The 22230-nt window shown below is 44.8% G+C and overlaps 3 protein-coding genes and 1 long non-coding RNA gene across 7 annotated transcripts; 1 reads left to right on the top strand and 3 right to left on the bottom strand.

Annotated features, from left to right (window-relative positions):
- The first annotated feature begins 209 nt into the window (after positions 1-209).
- Positions 210-4179, top strand: LOC111256124. 2 transcript variants are annotated; one of them, XR_002676181.1, is made up of 4 exons: positions 215-346; positions 742-822; positions 1303-1392; positions 2024-4179. It is a non-coding gene; the product is annotated as an uncharacterized LOC111256124 (long non-coding RNA). The 2 variants fall into 2 exon arrangements; XR_002676180.1 differs by lacking the exon at positions 742-822 and having other exon boundaries at positions 210-346; positions 2919-4179.
- Positions 4180-4949: 770 nt separating this feature from the next.
- Positions 4950-8623, bottom strand: LOC101775571 (probable enoyl-CoA hydratase 2, mitochondrial). 3 transcript variants are annotated; one of them, XM_004953260.3, is made up of 8 exons: positions 8389-8621; positions 8083-8267; positions 6838-6912; positions 6548-6638; positions 6391-6442; positions 5701-5804; positions 5555-5631; positions 4950-5309 (listed from the first exon to the last, which is right to left on the bottom strand). In XM_004953260.3, exons 1-8 carry the CDS (start codon positions 8558-8560, stop codon positions 5130-5132), a joined length of 936 nt encoding a protein of 311 aa, XP_004953317.1. In that variant the 5' UTR covers positions 8561-8621; the 3' UTR covers positions 4950-5129. The 3 variants fall into 3 exon arrangements, with proteins under 3 accessions (XP_004953317.1, XP_014660138.1, XP_004953318.1); XM_014804652.2 differs by having other exon boundaries at positions 5008-5309; positions 6593-6638; positions 8389-8623; XM_004953261.4 differs by having other exon boundaries at positions 5008-5309; positions 8098-8267.
- Positions 8624-9061: 438 nt separating this feature from the next.
- LOC101775172 (phospholipase A1-Ibeta2, chloroplastic) lies at positions 9062-11043 on the bottom strand. The gene has a single exon (XM_004953259.3). The coding sequence runs from the start codon at positions 10876-10878 to the stop codon at positions 9262-9264; it is 1617 nt and encodes a 538-aa protein (XP_004953316.1). The 5' UTR covers positions 10879-11043; the 3' UTR covers positions 9062-9261.
- Positions 11044-15204: 4161 nt separating this feature from the next.
- LOC101774764 (GTP-binding protein YPTM2) lies at positions 15205-18935 on the bottom strand. Its single transcript, XM_004953258.3, has 8 exons — positions 18773-18935; positions 17724-17796; positions 17099-17146; positions 16947-16994; positions 16208-16279; positions 15962-16117; positions 15746-15849; positions 15205-15654 (listed from the first exon to the last, which is right to left on the bottom strand). Exons 1-8 carry the CDS (start codon positions 18784-18786, stop codon positions 15558-15560), a joined length of 612 nt encoding a protein of 203 aa, XP_004953315.1. The 5' UTR covers positions 18787-18935; the 3' UTR covers positions 15205-15557.
- Positions 18936-22230: the final 3295 nt, after the last annotated feature.

Genomic DNA, 22230 nt, shown 5'->3' with positions numbered 1-22230 from the left:
GTCAGAGTTGCGGCCGTGGAAGGGACGCCGGCCTTGAGCAGTCGGCGGCGGGCATGGAGGGGTGGACGGCCTCGAATGTTGCGGCAGGAAGCAATCCCAGGCAAATCGCCGCTCCTTGTTCCATTTTCCCCTTCTCCATTTTCGCTTCTCACTGCCTTTCCATTTCACTTCCCTTTTCTCTAGATAAGGAGTACAGTAGGCCGATGTGGGCAGAGGCAGGGCAGAGGTCGCAGGCTGCGAACCGCTCTGATGGATGAAGTTTGAGACTGCGAGGTTCATGGCTGGCCAATGAAGGGGGAATGTACGAGCACAGAGTCTTAGAAATCCATTGCATCGATCAATTATGGTACGGATTTTTTTTCATTGTTCCTGTTTAGTACTTGTAGAAGCATTTAGCCCTTGCATCTCTCAAAGTATTAATTAATGTATTGATGTGCTACTCTATCAAAGTCTTCTTGCTTAAGTCATCCTCCTAATATTTTCTAATTTCATTCGAATGAGTGTACCTTCAGCAGGTTTCATTCCCATTTTTGTTTGATAGAAAGCATACTGCCCAGATATTTACAGGGTTGATAGTTAAATAACTTCTTTACAATGCCTGGTTTAGTTTCTAATATTGTGTTCACTATCAATAATCTCAGTGTTCAACTCAACTGCCATGCGTTATGATCCTCTGAGTAACTCATTAGTCACTACTGCTACTGGAATCACTGATTAGTTCGTTATTTCATTGCATGACAGAGCTAACTATAGTCCAAATGGTAGTCTATTAGAGCAGGAGGTTACCTGAAGGAGAGGTGGTTCTAGAGGAAAGGCTTGAAGGTCATATGTTTTTTATATACTGCAGTTTGATGATAACAGGCTAACATCAGCCTGCAAATCTCTTTATCACTTGGCTGTGCGTGTGGTAGTAACTTTGCACTAGTTTTGGGAACAATAGGTTACTTGTGTACGAGGTGGCTTGGTAGACAAACAAAAATATTGCAAATGACAGTAACTTTGGATCTCATAAATTCTACTTCCTTTTTTCTTGGACAGTTGGACCAAGAGTAATTTGTATCGTTCGAGGGGATCGGATTATGAAACATATAGATTCATTCGTTGCAATATTACATCAATCTGTAGCAATATAGATACAGATATCTAATGGGATTTTTCTCTTGTACCTGTTTGCTCGATAAAGCTGGTTGAGTGGTATTTTAAGTTGTGCACCTGTTTTGATTCCATAGAAAGTGATTTTCATAAATTTTCATAAGACGAGTGGTATTTTCATAAATTTAAAACTACCACTTCTATATTCAGGTTCAATCTGTTCCAGCAAAATAAGATGAGAGATGCTTGAAGGTTGGAAATGTGGCAACAAAGCTATGAGTCACTTTCTGCGGGATCCAGGTATGCTTTTGATTGATCATATACTTTTTGACATATTTTTTTCCATGTCAATATGTTAGATCTAGAGATTATTGTATACATTTATTTGTGCAAAAGTTATGTAGATATTTTTTTGGGCATATCAATAACTTGGTCCGATAAATTATTATATGTATACATTTTGCATAAGTTATGTAGATAAATTTTGTTCATGTGAAAAAAAGTTATGCTAAAAACTTATTATATATATTTTCTGGATAAGTTATGTACATAAATAATTGATTATGTCAAACTTAGGGATATAACTTTATAGTACAACAATTTTTGCATAATTTTTTGTCATATTTTTTATGCGCAATAAGTTGGGTTGTGATATTATTTTATATATTTTGATGACAATAAGTTAGGAGAGAGATTCAAATAAAATTTTCTGCATCAATTATGTACATAAATTTTGTCATGTCAATAAGTTAGGCAAAGAACCATTTTATATAGTTGTGCGCATAAGTAATGTACATAACTATTAGTCATGTTAATAAGTTAGTGATATAAGTTATACACATAAGTTATTGACCATCCCAATTTCAGGGATATAACTTCACACGACAACAATTTTTTCACAACTTTTTATCATAATTTTGTCGTGCAATAGGTTAGGTCCACATGCAGTTGGTTCAGTTTTTTGGTTATTAAGTCAGGGAGCAAGCAATGCTGGGAGACATTGTCTATATTGCACTCAGGGTTATTACTCTCTAATCTCTGTAGTTTTCTTTCAACCCTTTTTCTGCATGATCTTGTATGTTCAAATTATTTGTTTGGTACTCATGAATAGTTTTTGTTTAGTACTTAGGAATGTTTCCTTTTTTTGCAAATATATGACTCTGTGCCTGAACTACTACTTTAGCATTAGTTTATATTCTTTAAGTGGAGTTAGGGACCTCAATATAGCTCATCAAAAAGTAATATTCTACTCATTTTTTAAGGAAAATTATTATACAACTTTGTTTGTGAAAATATTACTAAATAACTTTTTTGCAAAAGTTATGGTCTGGAAAAACTTTGTTGCAAAATGTTACGTAATAAGTTTTGTCCTGAAAATGTTGTTACATGACCTCTCTCTGAAATGTTATTATATTTCTCTATGAAACGTTATGGAATAATTTTTCTCTAAACTATTATGGAATAACTTCTTCTGAAAATGTTGTTTAATAACTGTTACATGGAAGAGTAATAAAGAAAAGATTGTGCTGAAGTTTTATAGAAAAGTTCTCTGAAAATGTTATCTACAAAATGTTCTCTAGGCATTTTTTTTCTAGATAACTTTCGTAAGCTAATATGTGCAGAAAAGTTATGAGCGGATTTTCTAAATACGTTTTATAAAAATTTTGCTATATAACATTTATTCATAATTTGTGCAGAAAATGTTCTCTTCTCTTTTATTCAAGACATCTACTGTATTTATTTGTTACCTTCAAAGCAAATACAATATTTTACTTGTGAAAATGTTATATACAATCTGCTAACTTCATGATCCTTCCATATTGCAGCGCCAGCACAATTTCTACTCCTTCTGGAATTGCCCTTTTTGGCAATAGCTGGTGAGTAGTCACATGATTTGTATTCCAGTTCAACACCAACCGATCTAGTATCCTAATTGTGTCTGCTGTTGTATAGGCACATATGCTGCTCAATTTTGTTCCCCTTAGTTTGTTTTGACTCCAATCTACCGCATGTACACAATACAAATGTGGTCGTAAAATGATTTGTGTCGCTAGGCCTATTCAGTGCATTTTTGTCTCTGTATGTTCTCCTTGTCTACTGTGCTATTTAGTATTCCTAAGGGATAGCGATCTTCAAGAGAAACTTTTCCCTTCAAAAGTTTGTTCAGCATAGGTCATTCACATAAGTTAGACATAAGAGTTATTTGTTATGCACATAAGTTATATACACCAGAAGTTATATATCAGTTATAAGCTATGCAAAGAAGTTATATATTTTTAAGGTATAACTTTTTTCCTTCACAATTTTTTGTATGATATAAGTTGCACATAGATTAAGCATAGAATTATAACTTATGTAGGTATAAGTTTATACACATAACCTATAAGTTATGCACACAACTTATATGTCTCAAGTTATATACCGGTTATAAATTATGCACCGAAGTTGTATATGAGTTATAAGATAATGTTTTTCTATTTTTTTAATGTCCGCATAGCCATTTGTTTTTGTATTTACTTTTTTTGAGCCAATGCAAACTCAAGTTCTTTTATACAACATATAGCCTATAATTTATATATATGTATATAGGATGTGTCATTAATATAATAACATTGTTCCATAGCAGTTTATGTAAGTTGTGGCCTCAAGTTTTTGTCTTATGTTATTAAATAATTGCATATAACTTTTTGCACGTTATTAGTTATGTGGATAAATTTGTGCCATGTCAATAAGTTAGGATGAGAGACAACAATTGTCTATACATATTTTTTCGCATAATGTTCGTAAATTTTGTATGTGTCAAACAAATAGATCATTTATATATATTTTTTATGTGCATAAATTATGTAAATAAAGTATTGAGTATGTCAAACTTAGGGATAAACTTTAGAGAACAATATTTTTTCATATACTATAATATAGAACTACTGACTCTATTCTCAATTTCTGTTACTTGAAATGATAGGCTGTGCCACATGTACACAGGGTCGAGCAAGAATTTAGATCAGTTGTATATGGAAGAGAAATAAGGGGCAAAGTTATATATGACAACTTGTGTATACATTTTTTTGTTAACTTGAATGCTTTTCTGAGTATTTTTATATACAATTAAACATATTTTTAGTATGAAAATGGTATTGAAACTAGCTTTCATCGTCGAATTCCCCACCCATTTTTTACTCCCTCATCCCTAACTGTCCCGAATGATGGCCTGTTAAAAGAGAATCCAACGGAAACTAGCGCGTTGAAATAAAAATGGATCGTGCAACGCACGCGCGGAAAAGAAAAAGCACGCGAAAAGAGAAATTGGCGGCGGGGGCCGCGTGCCCGCAGAGCTGTGCGCACGGAAGCCCAAAAAGGAAAGCTGCTAGTAGCTGAAAAGGGAAACTCTTGCTGGCGCGCGTGCGCCGATTAGACGGTCCCGCAACAGCGTCGTTGGATAGGGATCACGCGGCGCGGATCGAATATTATAATAATTGGAGCAGGAGGTCTTGTAGGAGAGTAATCGGAACGTGCCGTAATGCGCCAAGCTGCGCGGCGGCCGGCGGCTGTATTGTTTTCCAATCTCATCTCCGGTCGCGGTCGCGGTCTCGCTCTCGCGGACGAGAAAACGCGGCGCGCTGCGGTCGTCGTGAGGCATGCCCGGATGCGCGCGTTGCGGAGACCATGGCAGCCTCCGTCTCTCCGATATCGTTGGGACCTTACGACCCATGTCCATGAGCGAGACTCTTGACTCTTGAGAGCCCCGTGCTCCCGCAGCGCCGTGAGCAGTGAGAGCCGCTAGCTGACACAGCCCTCGCTGGTCTTAAACAGCCACCGCCGCCGCCGCGAGCTACAGAGTACAGAGAGCCACTTGATGGCATTGACGGATGGGCCTAATGCAAGGCAGAAAAATCGTTTAGAATTGGCCCACGCAGCCCGGTCTGCCCAGGCAGAACAACCAGGCTGAAATAGGTAACTGGGCCTCCATCGGTAATCCAAGGCCAGTTCACCGCTTCTCCTTATCTTTTACAAACACTCCACCACCAGCCAACAGCTTACTTTCCTGTGTAGACAGGCTTCCTTTTCTCGGCAAACGCAGCCAGGGCCTCAAGGCGATCCTGCGTGTGCAGCAGCTGCTCGTAGCACTCCCCTTCGACAGCCAATGCCGAGGACATGTCGGCGACCTGCGTCCCCTGATTTATAGCCTTCTTCGCCATTCTTATCCCCAGGGGACCCTGCAAGAAAGAACAACCATGCTCGGAGTGGTTAAAGGTACATGCCGCTGGATCAGTGGCCCCAATAAAATTACTCCTGCAACTTTCACTTATTATGCTTTTGATGAATTCGTTCCCGCAAGTTCACTTGTACTGACAGAAACTTGTTCTTATTTGTATACTGTGGCATGTAAATGCTTATTCAGAAACGTGAACTCATGGTGAACTTCCCTGTGTTCAGAAGTAGGATTAAGAATGATTCTTACTTTCTGCATTATCTCGCGTGCAATATCAAGAGCTTTTTGATAAGCCTCCCCTGCTGGAACACAATAGTTTGCAAGTCCTGCAATGCAAACACATTTAGGAATCTTTCCAATAAGTAGGCAAAAATAGGTAACAAGGCTAGCCTTACCCATCATTACAGCTTCAGCTGCATCACATCTCCGGCCAGTGAATATCAGTTCTTTTGCTCTGGACCCCCCTACGATCCTAGGAAGGCGCTGAGTGCCTCCGGCTCTGTTAGTGCAGCAAATGGAGGTTATTTTCACCGAGATAGATTCTTTTCGTCATTTTGGAAAGGTTTTGTACACTTTTTAATGTTATAGTAAGAAAATGCATGTACACTTACTAAGTCAAAACATGCAGTGGCAAGTTCCATCATGACAAAGAAAACCACTGTCCATTTTGGTTCTAGAAAAATAAACACATCATGTGAAGTCGTGCTTGTCGGTGTCGCCTTTTCAGCATCAGTGTTTCAAATTGACTATTTGCAATGCACTTACATTGATGTAGACGTCTACTTCTGCAAGTCACTTATGTTTGCATCTTTTGTGTTAAAACTTTTTTGTCAGCCAAGTTGAAGAATAGTCTATGTTAACTACAAAGTCAGTCTTCATGTGTAAATGGTGACCAAATCTTCCTCAGCAATCACATTCTATTGCAGGATAGGAAACGGTCAGTTGCCACCCTATGAGCTGAGCAATTTATTTTGATAAAATAGCATCCAGTGATAAAATAGCAATTTATTTCAGAACATCATGATAGGTTCTTAAACCATTTGTTTTAGAAAGTAATGCACTATGTAGGCTACATAATCACGTACCCAGGTATAATGGCAAGGCCTGTTTCTGGCAGTCCAAGTTCTGCATTTTCCCCTGCACGTTAGAGAGAAGGTATACACTTAAATATTCAAAACACCAGGAAATAGTTATCCCACAGGATGAAAGGAATTTGGTAATATTCCAGATTAAAGGCAACACCACATATGCGGAGATCACATGAAAGAGCAAGTTCTAGCCCACCACCTAAAGCAGCTCCTTCAATGACAGCAATTGTTGGAATAGGGAGTGCCTGTTCAAACAAACTGTAATTCCTGAGCCCTGTAAGTATATGCACATAGAACAACCATGGCCAGTGATAATAAAAATAATAAGTACTGCAAGGAATCTGTATATACATGTGCGCATTCATACGTTTATTATTACTCATTTTGTTGATCTAATGTTATAGATGCAAAAGGGCATGTTAAATTTGAGTTCAAGGAACAAACCTCAAAAGAAGAGAATGTAGACCTCAAAGATCTAGCATACTCTCCAACTTCAGAAGAGCTCATTAGTTTCCTTTCCTGATAACAATAGTATTGCTCTGAGATGCGGCCCACATGGTTTCATTATTTGCTCTACATGATTACGATGTTCTTTAATTCATGAACTGAGCTAAAGGTCAAAGACAAGGGACAGCAGCAAGGAGTCAAGTATTAATGTATTGATTATGATGTCAAACAAATTGGTTGAGAAATCAATGTCATCACAGGAAATGCAAACATGATCTTTAGCAGCATTCTGATGTTTATTACATAATAAAGGTTTATGATAATCATTTTATAGCTGCTAAGAGAAAAGAGAAATACACTAGAAATTTCTTAAAAGAAAAAAAACATCCAACCTTTGTTTTGACGGGACATAGTCATGGTCAAATTGTAAGGAAAGTTGCCATCGTTTTGGATGTTACAAATAATGATCCAGAAGATAATAAATAATCTAAAAACATAGAAACAAATAACTGCAACTTAAAGTTAGAGCTTGAAACATAGAAGAGCCAACAAAAGAAGCAAAATATTAAGAAGAGGGAGCAAGAGATGAAAAAAACCTAAAGATCTAGAATAGTTTTCATTGTATCGTGATACGAATTTATTGTATTCAGTACATAGTAGTATAGTACTAAATTATACAGAATCATATCTTGAGCAAACACACAAGCACATGTGCAATCCTAGTACTTCAAGTACTAAATAAGTTTACAGATCTTCTAATTATCCCTCTGAGAATTCACATGTATTCCTCTTTAAGCCACACTCTCTATTCTTTACTAATAATTATAAATCCTAGAGTTTCTAGAATTGCCAATCAAAACATTCTTTTTATAAAGTTGTCTTTGAAAACATGAACCTCATCCCTCTTTGTCTCATATAGTTAGACGCTACTCAAGAAACCGACTCCCCTATATGCTGTCTGGCCATGAGTCTTTCATTTCCCCACTCCACTCCACTCCAGCCATTCCTTTTCTTTTAACAATTAATCTAGCAACACACAATTATTTCTGAACATCAATGTCAGCATAACGCAAAGTTCAGCCATCAATTCCGCTAGCAACATCTTGCAACAACTCTTTAATCATCTATATAACTCATCTAGAATTCGCACATGCACCTACACCACTTTCGGTTGTCTTCTATTCGAACAAAAACTCGTGCTTTGTGTTCCAATGTCTAAACGACTAGTAAACCCCATCTCACCGGGCAAGTCCAGACCTTGAGGTCGGCGCCTGCGCAGAAAGCCCCCGGCACGGAGCTCACAACCAGGACGACCTTCGCCGTCGCGTCGGCCTGAATCTTCTCTATGGCGCTCCGCAGCCTCCTCATCACATCCCAATTGATGGCGTTCTTGACCTCCGGCCGCTCAAGCCTCAGCTCTAGGATCCCTGATCCCGGACACGGGTCAAGATTCAAGAATAATCAAAAGGAGGAATTTTAGAGCAATTCTGAATAATAGGCAGAACTTTTAAGAGGAGACGGTGACAGATAGGTGGCCAGGTCACAGACCGGAGTCGGGTGCCGAGAGCTCCTGGAGGCGGACGGGCTCCGGCTGGGCTAGGATTTGGAAGGCGCGGGCAAAGAAGAGGGAGTGGTGGCCGGTGGTGGATACGGAGGCCGCCCGAGCGTGGCGGCCGGCAAGATAGCCGGAGACGGCGAGGAGGCCCCGCGGGCTGCGCATTCTGGAAGGGGGCAGTTGGAGAGGCGCGTTTGGTGCTAGCACTGTGATGTGGACTGTATAAAAATGCTGCTCGTGACCGCAACTACTGCTAGTCTACTGGTAGTCTGGTACTCACGTCATGGTTGCATACGTCCAATAAGACACGTGAGAATTTAGCTAGTAGGATACAGCTTTGATCGATCAACTCTTACTGAAAGGCCGCAACAGCCTTGCTTCGATCCAAAGGAGTGTTGGAAACTTGTAACTTGCAACTAAAAATGTGAATTACATGATAGTAATAACTTGATCGTCAGAACCTGCACAAGCTTACAGGACTTGCAGCAGAGATTTTTTTAAAAAAAAATTGGCCTTTCTGATGCTATGATGTTGATCTAATTTAGAGTTGAAATTTTCCAAGTCCTCTTCGAGACTTCGACTACAGAGGAGAGCAAGTCTCTCTCAGAAAGAAAAGCTGAACCAGAGAGCAATTGGCAGTGGTAACTGGCAAAGAAAACATCAAGCTCACGATTTTAACTAGAAGATTGATTGATCTGCGCACTTGCGCTTGCTTAGTTTTTCCTGTACATGCATGGATTATCGAAAAAAAGAGAGCGAAAAATGAGAGGGACTTCCCCGCTCGCAAACCGCAACTAACGAAAGAATCTTCTTCCTTCTACAAAATTTACAGGACGGGCCACTGAAACAGACGTGATTTGATCCCGTCACGAGGAGGGGCTCGCGACGGCGCAGTTGCCGTACGCCATGCTCCGGCCGACGTCCGCCGGCGCGGCGGGGTCGACGCCGAGCTCGCGCGCGCGGTTCACGTACTCCTTCTTGACGTTCCCCCTCTGCAGCTGCAGCAGCCGGATCACGCTGCGCCGGGCGTCGTGCCGGAATGGCCGCCCCGTTCCCGTGAACCCGTCGATGAGGTGCAGGTACGCCTCCAGGTCGTGCCGGCACGCGGGCCCTGCGTCGGGGCGGAGGCACGGCGAGTTCTTGCTGTCGATCCGGAGCTCGGCGCCCACGTGGTGGTACTGCTCCTTCTTGTGCGGCAGCCGCGGCGCCACCCCTGGCACCTTGGTGACGACGTCGCCGGCGTTCACGATGCGCAGGACGTTGACCTTGCCGCTGCTGCCGAGCCTGTCCACGAACGCGGCGTTGCCCACCTTGGGCCCGCCGAAGGAGACCACGGCGACGGGCGGCGCGTCGGGGATGGACGTGGCGACCTCGTCGGCGACGAGGAGCGCCAGGGCGGCGCCGAGGCTGTGGCCGATGACCGTGATGCTGAGCTCCTCGCCCTTGTACTTGTCCATGAGGCGGCGTACCTCGTCCATGACCTCCTCCGACAGGCTCTTGACCTTCTCCCCGGCCGTCTTGTAGAGGCTGAGGAAGCCCCGCGCCACCTTGGGCTCCTCGGCCCCCGCGTCGGCGCCGTCGCTGCTCTCGCCGTCGAGGGGCACCAGCGAGGCGCGGAGGTTCTCGGCCCACTCGAGGCAGGTGGCGGTGCCTCGCAGCACGATGGCGATATCGCGACGGCCCATGCGGGCGACCTCCCGCTCGGACTCGCAGACGGCGACGTAGCCGATCCAGTTGGACTGCTGCGTGAGCCACTCGGGGGTGTTGGGGCGCTTTGCCCACGGCGGCATGGACAGCGCGGAGGTGGCGAAGAGGCTGCGCGTGGGGCGGTAGGAGCGGTCGGGGAGCATGAGCCCGCGGTGCCTCGCCGACGCCGTGGGCAGCGAGTGGAAGGCCTGGTACGCCGCCTGCACGAAGTCGCCGTAGCGGAGGAGCTCGCGGCGGAGGTCGGAGTCGAGCGGGTCTAGGAGCCCCGCCCAGCCGCCCTCCCCGTGGAGGCTGCGCCAGCGCGGCGCGATGGTGGACCTCGGCGATGCGCGCGGGGAGTCGGCGGAGAGAAGCTGCTGCATGTGCATGAGGCTGCGCGGCGACATGTGCTCGTCGGCGGCCGTGCGCGCCCGCATCCCGGGCATGGGCACGAAGAAGGACAGGTTCAGCGCGTTGAGCAGGCCGTGCCGGACGCTGAGCGGCTCCTGCTCGCCGCCGTCCTGCTCCGGCTCCTGCTTGGCGGCCCTCGGCACCTGCGGCGGCTTCCCGAGCACCTTGTCGAGGTTGTCGATGTGAGCCCTGGCGCCATCCGACGCCGAGGTAGTAGAAGGAGGCGCGGAGGTGGCCGAGCGGAGCGCCTGCGCCGGCGTGTTGGGGTTCAGCGGCGACGGGTCCCGGCGCGGCGCGGCGCGCGGCTGCAACGCGGGCGCGGCGTGGCGCGGCGCGACGTGCACTGGCGCGGTCGTGGGCGCGGTCACCGCGGCTGCAATTGTCATCGGATTTGCCTCCTTCGTCGGTAGCGGCGGCCGAGAGAGATCCTTCCTAATCGATGCGCGATGTGCTTGCTGCTACCCTGCCCTGTATGTAATCTGTAGACTGCTCACCAGGTCCCCTGAGCTTGCTCGCTAGCTTCCGAAATGTGAGATGACACGGGGGGCGAGGGGGTTTTATAAACCGGGGGGAGGAAGCGGCCAGGGCGGGGGAGGAAATTTAATGGAGTGGTTGCCACTTGCAACCGGCGACTCCGAGGGACGTCGCTATTCCGTGGCCCCGAGGCACGCGACACGGTCATCCGTCGGGGATGGGTGCGCTGCTGCGTCCGCGCCCTGCTGGGTAGGGCTGGGCCGCCGATCCGATTTGCCACGGAGCGCGGCAACTGCCGCCGAGCCGAGCCGAACCGGGTGCCTGCCCTGCCGACTAGTCCACGCCAGCGACAGCGTTGCCAGATGCCAGCCGCGCCGCTGCGTAGCGTAGCAACGCGGTGCGCGCGCGGGCGCGTTGGACCTTGCTGCCGCCTTGACTCGGCGTCCCTGTCCGTCAGTTCTTCCATGCGCGGATGCGCCGCCCAGAATCGCTGGGTAGAATTGGCGCCGGCGACGTCGTGACGTGTTCCTGGGCTCCTGGCGCCCGTGGCCCGGTCCTCGTTTTAGCAATTCGCCGAGGAGAGCGCGTGTGTCCACATGGCCGCGCGCGCCCGGGAGTCTCGCGTATGCGTACGGTTCCAGGTCCGGTCCAGGTAAATGTTTTTTTGGCAGGCGAACAACCACGCGACGCGACCGCGCGGGCCGCGGGGGCCTGGATTCACACATCTGATCTGGCGGTGACGCAGGGCGCGCCGACGCAAGCAAAGCGGTGTTGACTGCCGCCGAACTGCAGGAACAAACGAAACGCCAGCTGCGACGACGAGCTTGTAGTTGTTGCAGGAGGAGATCAGAAAAATTTTCGGTTTGTCAGGTCAAACACCGTGTTTCCATGCGCTGTCCCCTCATGCCATTAGCTGGAATTCAACTCTTGCCTCCCGCATTGTCGCCGGACCTGACGGCCTGATGCGATCGAGCTCTCCCGTTAGCAGACATGTTCGGCGATTTTTAAGCATCAGTAGTGCCGATCATTTCGTGCAGTAAACAAACCGTGTTCATAATAGGCCGGCGAGTCAGGTCGCAAGCCATCGAGGCCTACACGATAACACGAACGTCAAAGGTTCCACAACTCAAAGGGATCGGCACGAACTTTGTTTTTGCATATGAACGTACGGGTACGGACTGGAGACCGGGGTCGTTGGGCAAAATATGTTTGAAACGCAACCGCATTTTGAACTGGAACGAGGAGCGAGGTCAGATTCAAGACTGGCTCGCTAATCATTTCGTGGTCTAATCGTCGTCCTCCAGTTTGGTCTCTGCATCCTATCCGACAAGGCAGAGCACCCTCTACAGGCTCGACCCTCCTTTTCTTTCTTTTTTTTTTCTTCCGACACAGGCACACAGCTAGTGAAAGCCGTTTCCTGACGAAAGTCCTTTTCAGTGTTATTTTCATTTCTTTTAATCTCTCCTTTTCCTCTTCTTTTGCAAAAGTACCCTTTTTTTAAAAGCCCTTTGAAGTTAGGCCACATATCAACACCCTGAATCGGATCTACTACAAAACATGAATTGCGTTCATCATAAATTGCCAGGATCAGTGCACGATGGGGCAAGTTGATGCACGCCCAGATCTCAACGGTCAAAACTCCATTACCAGGACAGCAGAGGACAAGGTGCTCGAGGCCTTTTCAGGTGTGCCCAAAATGGTTCCCAGTGACCAATCAACAAGCGGAATTGTGGATTAGTCTCATCGTGGTCGTGGATGATCATGGTGGACGGAGACGAGCAATGGGACGATAAAAAAAAGGGGGTCGCATTGTTAATTCATGGCGTGAACAATGCCAGTTTTTGACGTGAGGAACGTGAGGGAAAAGATGGGATCGGGTGGCAGCGATCCATCCCCCGCGAGAGAGAGATGGATGAAAGCGAGGGTGAGTTGGCCACGTACGCTAACCACCACACGGGACCGGAGACTAAATGGTAATGGACGTCGCGTTCTTCGGGCCAAGTTGTTTAGTTGTCTCTCGTCTCCCCACTGACCTCGCCACTACTGTTCCTAAAATAATGGCTTCTTTGCTTGGGAAGTTGGGAACGACGCTGTACTTGCAGTTGCAGATAACTTTACTAGCTAGCCAGGACCAGCTTGTGCACAAAAAGAAAGGAACTGCTGCTTCTCCGTCCAGCTTTTTTATTTTTTTTTTAAAAAATCCTTTATACTATATGGGCGTTGACAAATGCTAAGTACCAAAGCATGGTGTAAAGTGTTGTCGAGATCCTAACTATGCGAGCATGATAACTTAATCGCTCTCGAATCATGGAGCTTCTCAGATCCAAGAGAGCTGCTTGCAAGGTTTGGCAGTTCTTGCGTTGTGCCGTCCTCATTTTTTCTCGAATAAGTACATAGTTGTGCATGTGCCATCTTCTTCATCCACGCCAATACGATCACGGCCTCTCTGATCGTAACATTTTCCTGGAGCATTTCCTCCCTGTCTCCTTTGCCGGATTCGCAGGAATATTTGGGGGGCACGCGGGAACAGCCACGGAAATTGGATCTTGCTTCCGAATGCCCCACCCCCCCGTGCAGAAAAGCAGCGGCCACCGTGCGTGTTCCGCGTGCTGAATTCCGTAGCTCTCCGCGAGGAGCGCCGCGTTTTTCCGGGCGAATCTTGCGGGGGTGGCGCGCCGGCGAGATGGGCACGGCCACTACTCGGCTTTCCGTAAAGCGAGCGCCAGAGGGAATCGCCACGTTGTGGCGGTGCTGGTTCGTGGCTTGACGTCAAGAAGATCTCATAGTCGAATGCGCTCGTGGACTCGTCGTGATTTTGATCTGGAGCGGTAGAGCCGGCGGTGCATCTTTGGACCGTGGGACAGGGTGGTGGTGCATCAAGGAGCACCATGGTCCATCGTGGTTCATACAGTGCGGTGGTGCATCAAGGAGTACCATGGTGCGTCGTGATGCATCATGCATGTTGTAAGGAAGTGAGCTTAACTCAAATGGTTAGTGTGGGAGGTGTGGTCGTGCACTCTTAGCTTGACGCCAAGAAGATCTCATAGCCGAATGTACTCGTGGACTCGTCGTGACTTTGTGGACTGTAGGACAGGGCGGTGGTGCATCAAGGAGCACCATGGTGCGTCGTGGTTCATCCAGGTCCTAGGAGGTTAGGACGATAAGATGCATGTTGCATGTTGCAAGGAAGTGAGCCTAGCTTAAATGGTTCGTGTGGGAGGTGTGATCGTACACTCTGACTATTAGATTTGAGTCCCCTCTATAGGTGACTATTTCTCTTTTAATGAAAATTCTAGATCCTTCTAGGTTGATCTATCTCTTTTTTCATCATGCATGTTGCATGTAAGCATGTCCATGTTGCTCCATTTTGGGGGGTGGGGCCACGGGTAGATCTCCACGAGAAGCAGGAGACCCCAGCTTATGCCAAGCGTGAGCACGGCGTTGCTCTGCCCTGTAAACTCTTCAAACATGTTCTTAATATACAGTGATGCAATGACGTAAACTCTTCAAGCATCTTTCATAATACAATGGTGTTACTATGTATAGTCCTGCGTAGAAAGAAAGAAAGAAAAAAGGTCGACACTGATTTTGCCAGCCTTTCAGAGATTTATGTGATGACTCATGAGCTTTTAGGTGAAATTTCTGGAAAGCCACTGAAGTTTTACATACTAAGCCCTTGTTCACTTCCCCTAAAACTCCCAACTTTGGCACTATGCAAAAAGAAGATTCCCCATCACATCAAACTTGCGGTACATATATGGAGTACTAAATGTAGACGAAATCAAAAACTAATTGCACAGTTTTGTTGTACTTTGCGAGACGAATCTTTTGAGCCTAATTAGTCAATATTTGGACAATAATTCACAAATACAAACGAAACGCTACAGTGTTGCTAGAGTAATTTGGCACCTCCCAAATTCCCCAAGTAAACAAGGGCTAATATAATAATAGTAGTATATTCAACGAGAAATCGAGAAGATCGCAATTCCTCAGTGTCCCGACAGAAGAATATCGCTTCACTTGTCAAACTTTATTATCTGATGCTAACATGGGACACCACAGGGCACAGCAATTGGCGGTGGTGGCGGGCCCTGCGGCAGGTCATGGTCCTCTGCTATGCACGCCCAAGCACTGCATTCTAGAGGAGGAAAAAGGCGCATCATATCCATAGATCAGTGCGAGACCACGAGGGCCTGTCACGAGGCACCATGATTGCAGATGAATATGACCACTCAACATGCAAAAGAAAAACATGTTTCCCACACTGGAATTCCATCTCACTATGAATATGCAACTAGGGATTACAATAGCTGTTCACAAATGCAACGAGTTACTTTATAAACAGTTAGGCTGTAAGATAGAAAAGAATGAAGGTAATAAACTGTTGCTGTTTGCTCCTTAAGTTGAGAGAGCACTGCAGGGCCTCTCTACGGTGATGTTACACATCTGCAGCTCTCTAACCATCTGACCAACGAAGAGATACTATCAGCAAGGGCATTTCCTGAACAAATTATGCAAATACATCTTTCATGCGTGCACAAACGGTACTAATAGCGTGTCGTTTACAAGGAACCGAAGAAATAAGGAGATCTTAGGACGAGCAGCAAGAGGTCTTCTGGTTGACAGGCTGCCCGCGGATCTGCACGGTGGCTGGCCTTGCGTTTGACGCGGCTGGTTGGCTGGCCATCCTGAGAACAGCAGAAGGTAGGATTTTGATAAACCCAGTAGAATCTCAAGATAACAAAAGAATATTGAGCACTTTAGAAATGTTGGCTATACCTGTCCTTGATGGATGCAGCCATAGCCATGAAGGCCTGCTCGACATTGATGGCGTTTTTCGCACTCGTCTCCATGAATGGGATGCCCATCTCATCAGCAAACGCCTGAATGGTGTTTTTAATCAATTGTAAATGTCTAAACAAGACCTAGGGGTGTGGTGGACATGAACAATTGCAGTCATTGTCATGATTCGTTCATGAAATTTGGAGAACTTACCTTTGCTGTCTCAGTTGCCACAACTTTGTTGGCAGTTAGATCACTCTTGTTCCCAACAAGAAGCTTGTTAACACTGTCGCTTGCATAACGATCGATTTCGTTTAACCATTGCTTCACATTGTTGAAGCTTTCTTGGTCTGTAACATCATATACAATCTGCGAGCAATCAAAAGTTACAAATAGTATCATAAAGTGATCAAGAGGGTTAAGTTTCAGAAAGACTACTAGTTCAGAAGGTCAACTTACAATGATTCCATGAGCTCCTCGATAGTAACTGCTAGTGATTGTCCTGAAACGCTCTTGCCCAGCAGTATCCCACTGTAGCAATTACAGAACCATGTGAGCTGAAGGATTACACAGTAGCTGTGTCATATTGGTACTTCTCCTAGAAATCTAGATTGCTGCGCGTTGCTATGTGAATTAGATAGACTACGATATTCTCTCAACGTGCTATAGCGAATAGCAATGTAAGTTTGTTACCACGTAATGCCAAATTACACTTAGATTCATAATTTTTCACAAAAACAATTCATGGAAAATGTACTATCAGTTTGTCACTATTACATATTGACAGCAAAATTTGACAGACCCAACCAAACTCATCTATAAAAAAAAATTCTTCTTCAAATAATAGCATATCAGCTTGCAGAACAGTATCAAAAGTTCAACACCCTCACTCCTAATCATGAGGACAGACCAAGTACGGATCCCTATTCACTACGTAAATTTGTGATCATGCTAATTGCTAGAGATAAATAATTAGTCACTTGTGCAATGAAGCAACCAGAATCAATATGCAATAAGGTATATGAACAGTGGAAATATCGTTTCCATGGTTAGAGAACATGGGTTCGTGTGCTATTAGTGGGAACCAATGTTACATCACGTTCAAACTTATTTACTACACAATTAGCCAACATATAACTATTTTCCTACCATAGCTACCACGAGAAAGTATCAACTGAATACAGCGCAGCAGTCTTACAATTTGAAGCTTTATGGTTTTCCCATCTTGCTCTACTGTCCGAATTTTCTGCAAAAAGATAAAAGAACTTATTGCTAGGCTACAAAGAAAACTTGAATTGAAGTATATGAATTCTTTTCAGGAGTAAGTAAATGAATTTGAAATGGACTTACAAAATCAACTCCAATTGTGCTGATGTAGCTGTCCAGATATGAATCATCCTAATCATAAACAAACAGTGTATCAGTAACGTTCAGTCTACTCCCTCCATCACAAAAAACAAGTCGTTTTAGGATTGTCCTAAGTCAAACTTTTTTAAGTTTGACCAAGATTATAGAAAAAACTACATATATTTATGGTATGAAATAAGTGCCATTAGATTTATCATGAGATGTATTTTTATAATATACCTATTTGATGCCATAAACATTGATACTTTTCTCTATAAATTTGGTCAAAGTTGAGAAAGTTTGACTTAAGACAAACCTAGAATGACTTTTTTTTTGGGACGAGGGGAGTATGTGAGACAATATTTGGTACATTAAGCTTCAAAGGTGATACGTTAATATAAGTAATCTATAGTCCTGCAAAGTGATGAAACAGAAACATCAAAAGGACCTCTCCAGGATATGGATACTTGTAACCAATATTTTTTGGCTGCAGCTGTAAGCTTAAGTCAAATAGTGGATATTTCTTCCAATGTACATTTATTTATATCTCAACAACTACACTGCAGAAATTCACCATTGCAGTATGAACTACCAACGAGCAATCATGAGGAGAGATGGTAGCTCTCACCGCAAATCTGAGAAGCAAGCAGGACTTCCCAACACCAGAATCACCAATAAGCAAAAGCTTGAAAAGGTAGTCGCTGAAATTGCAAAAAGGAAAACAGGATTAAGTAGTGCATTACATTAACAGGATGCATTACTAGCAGATCATGATGGCTGCCATCACTTCACCAATAAGAAAGAATTACCAGTATTACAACATAAACGTGCTCAACTAGTCCTATTCAGAATTGTTTTACCTTTTTAAGTTCCAAAATTTCATTGTTTCGGCCCACGAAGATTTTGAGTACGCATATGAAGAAAGAGACCAATCTATCATGCGTGATACACAAATGACATATATTTCTAGGATCAATTCCTTTAGTAGTAGAGTTATCAGTCTTTTTGATGGTTCAGCAATGCTACTATGGTACTATTAAGATTTGGTAAACAAGACAATACTCCAATATTTGGTACTCAACACTTTCAACATATGCACTCCATATCGGCCATATATAGAGAATCAAATGCTTCTGTGCCTGATAAGAAATAACTTTAGTGTTCTTTACATAAGTGCAAAATCTGCAAACCATTTAACAAATGCAGGATTCTTTTGCACGTGTTCACGCAGTAAAAAAGAAGTCATTGCGAAATATAAACATAATTCATATAACACAATGATGACTGTGTTCCCATTGTGATGTTCCCTGCCTCCAGAATTTTTCCCGGAAACATATGCCTTAACACAACAGTGCATTCTCACCACGCCCTACGAATCAAAGCATAATTTAAACCGAGCAAACACACCCCTCATCAACAAGCTAAACCACATAAGTTCCTCCATGAAGGTAGCCGCGGCCACAGATAGGCCTTCCATTCACGAAATCCTAATTCGGAACACGGGTACCCAGATCCAGATCGAAAGCTGGTGAGACCTACCAGCGCGCACCTGATCAGAGAGACCCTGAAAGTTACAACCGAAACTACGCAACCACAGCAAATTACGAGAGCGAGAACCTACACAGATCACAGGGACGAGCGGGGGAGGTAAGGGGAGAGGAGGATCGGAGGCCTTACTACTCGGGATTCATTGTCGAATCAAATCTGGCGGAATCGCTCGCCTGCCGCGGGTTCGAACGGAGCCGGAGGGAGAGGGCGCGGTCCGAACGAATTGATGGATCTGGGGGAGGAAGAGGAAGGGACGCGGGGGGGCAGGTGGTTGGAGAAGCAAACGTGGGAGATTTTCGAGGGGCCGAACGATAAATACTCGAGGGCGTACCGCGTAGCCGCGAGGGTCGTCGCTGCCCTCGCGGGAGGGCCGACTTTTTTTGTTTTTTAGTCCTTTTTCCGAATGATTCTCACAAATAGACTCTTGGCGGAACCAATTCCAAAAATGGACCCTTAGCTTGGCGCCATCCACGCTGGCGCCAAGCTATAACGTCTCGGCGCCAGCCATCCTGGCGCCAAGGTCTATACATAGCTGCTGACGTGGAATCCGATGTGGCGGGGGCTTGGCGCCATCCATGATGGCGCCAAGCCTTGGCGCCATGGATCTTGACGCCAAGCTTGGCGCCGTAGATCTTGGCGCCGAGCTATCTACCCCGTACCTCTGCACGTTTCGAACTGAACAAGTATAATTATTCCGAATAGTTTGCAACAAACTAAGCTGTGGTTCAACTGGTTAGGAAGTGGGCTTCACGTTTCGCAGAGTGGCCGAGCTGGGGTTCGTCTCTCAAAAAAAAAACAAATGTGGAAGGACGCTGGCGCCGAGCTTGACCCCAGTGTTGAACTGGTGCATGTTTACCTGTAGAACAGAGAAAAAAATAAAATGTAGAAAAAATGGTTCAATAGTGGGATTCGAACTCTAGTCTCCAGGATAAGAAGCCCTCCTCCTAACCAGTTGAACCACAGCTTAATTTGTTGCATATTTCTCAGAATAATTATACTTGTTTAGTTCGAAATGCGTGGAAGGACGGTGTAGATAGCTCGGCGCCAAGATCTACGGCGTCAAGCTTGGCGCCAAGATCCATGGCGCCAAGGCTTGGCAAGCCCCCACCACGTCGGATTCCGCGTCAGTAGCTATGTATAGACCTTGGCGCCAGGATGGCTGGCGCCGAGACGTTATAGCTTGGCGCCAGCGTGGATGGCGCCAAGCTAAGGGTCCATTTTTGGAATTGGTTCTGCCAGGGATCTATTTGTAAGAATCTTTCGCAAAAAGGACTTAAAAAACAAAAAAAGTCGGGCGGGAGGGAGGCGTCGGCCGCGCGTTTGCTTCGGTGCGACGGACCCCGGGACACGGGCGGCCGTGATGGCCAGGCAACGTGCCCGGTTTGACCTCCGCGATCCCCCCGTGCGCGGCACGAGTTTGCTAGTACGGCAGAGAGCCAGGAAATGGTGCGATTCGCGACCCGATTTGCATGGCGGGACGATCTGACGGTTGAGATATGTCTCCATGTTTGCGTCCCGGCTGCAGAATGGAGTGCTAGTTGGGTACAGCAATGTTGATTCAGTTAAAGTTGATTGTTGCTTTGACTCCACCCAGAAGGTTCTAGATGTTGTAGCAGCCTCTCTTTCATTTTGTTCACACTTTGTTTCTTGGCCAAGTTGATGATTATTCGATTCGAAGCATGCCCCGCTGATCTTCTTTCGTGTTGAAGGAATCCGTCGTCAGTTCGTCACTAGTCAAGCCAACAGTCGATGTTGCTGGACCACAGTTTTAGCGCTCTGCCGGCCCAAAATAAAACAAAAGGAACCGGCCCAAGAAGCAACTAGTAACCAGGATAACTAATGCCTGGTTTGGTTTCATTTGCTTATTTTTAAGCAAGTGTCACATCAATGTTTAGATACTAATTAGGAGTATTAAACGTAGATTATTTACAAAATCCATTACATAAGTGGAGGCTAAACGGCGAGACGAATCTATTAAGCCTAATTAGTCCATGATTTGACAATGTGTTGCTACAGTAAACATTTGCTAATATTTGTAATTACTGATACTGATAAAACCGCAGCAGGAATGCGTACCAGTAACCACAATAAGCAACTATAATACTGTGTCGCAATATTAAGCAAACGAATCTATTAAGCGGAATGCGTACCAGTAACCACAATAAGCAACTATAATACTGTGTCGCAATATTTGTAATTACTGATACTGACAAAACCGCAGCAGGAAGACACGAGCTCATAGAAAATATAGGATGCAAAAATATAGGATGCAGGGGATGTGTGGCCACAGACGATGGCATCGCTAGTACTCCATCCTAAATTACAATTCATTTTCGCTTTCAGAGATACAGAAACTTTCCTCCATCCCAAATTACAATTCGTTTTCATTTTCAGAGATACATAAACTTTTACTATGTATTTAGACATAGTATATATCTAGGTGCATATGTAAAACTATATAACTAGAAAAGTCAAAACGAATAGTAATTTGAGACGGAGGGAGTAATCACTAATCAACACTGGGCTTATAACAAACTAGTCCGGTGCACTTTTACAGACCACATCTTGTAACACCAGGTTTAATCCCTTGCATTTGACCCACCTGTTTCGGCATGCAATCGCATAGCAATATAAAATAAAATTAAAGAAACATCTAAAGTATGGGCATCAACCACACAATCCGCTAAGACATAAATATCAACTGCGACAGCAACTCCCAGCTGCGAAAAGGTACGGAACATAAATATCACAGTTAAGCATGAAGTAGCTGGAGGAGTATGTTAGCATTGACTATCAATGTACAAGATTCAGTGATCAAAGCTGGAAATACAATAAGGAGACAACAGACACCACAAGAAGCAAGTAAAGATCTCTGGCCTCTGGGTTGTCTCTGCCAGGGAATTACTACACACACTATCGAACTCATAGTAATCTGTCTTCTGACAATCAAATGGCATCAGCCTAATTAGTTTGGCTTCCATCCAGGACAAGAAGTGATTCGCTACGCAGCGTTTGCGCTTCCTGTCTCCTCCTGAAGTAAGAAAATACTCAATGAGTTGTCAAAATACGACATTTATGCAGTGATTAATTATTATGGTCCCTGAGACGAAGGTTACTCACAAAAATAAGGCACAGCATACAGGATACTATAAAATGTGTATTCAAGGCAGCAAAATCAACTTTATCAAATGCATGAATGCCATGTTCTCTACCATTTCTTATCAAAACTATCAGCCACCCATCTCCTGAACTACAATATACATTTCAAACTGAAGCAGTCAACAAGTAGTTAATGGTCCTTCGGTATTGCAACGGATAACTATAATCCACTTCTTAGTTTTTTACTATGCAAAAGTTGCAATGCGGTGGTACAAGAAAAAAGACACAAAAAGATTTTTACAACATTTGTGAACCAGGAAGCGTGTCTGGACACAATCCATTTTCCAACTTATGCAGCCGAGCTAAAGAAGGACTAGTTACTCGCTGTTTTATATCTTCAATTGCTTGCTTGTGGCGCTGAATTTGGCTCTCAAGTATGTCAATCAACGTGTCCCTTGCCAAAAAAGATATTAAAGAATGTAAAAGAA

Source organism: Setaria italica, chromosome I, assembly GCF_000263155.2.
Source record: "Setaria italica strain Yugu1 chromosome I, Setaria_italica_v2.0, whole genome shotgun sequence".
In the NCBI taxonomy this organism is placed as follows: domain Eukaryota; kingdom Viridiplantae; phylum Streptophyta; class Magnoliopsida; order Poales; family Poaceae; genus Setaria; species Setaria italica.
Note: the sequence above shows the minus strand (reverse complement) of the source record. Positions and strands in the feature narration are given on the sequence as shown.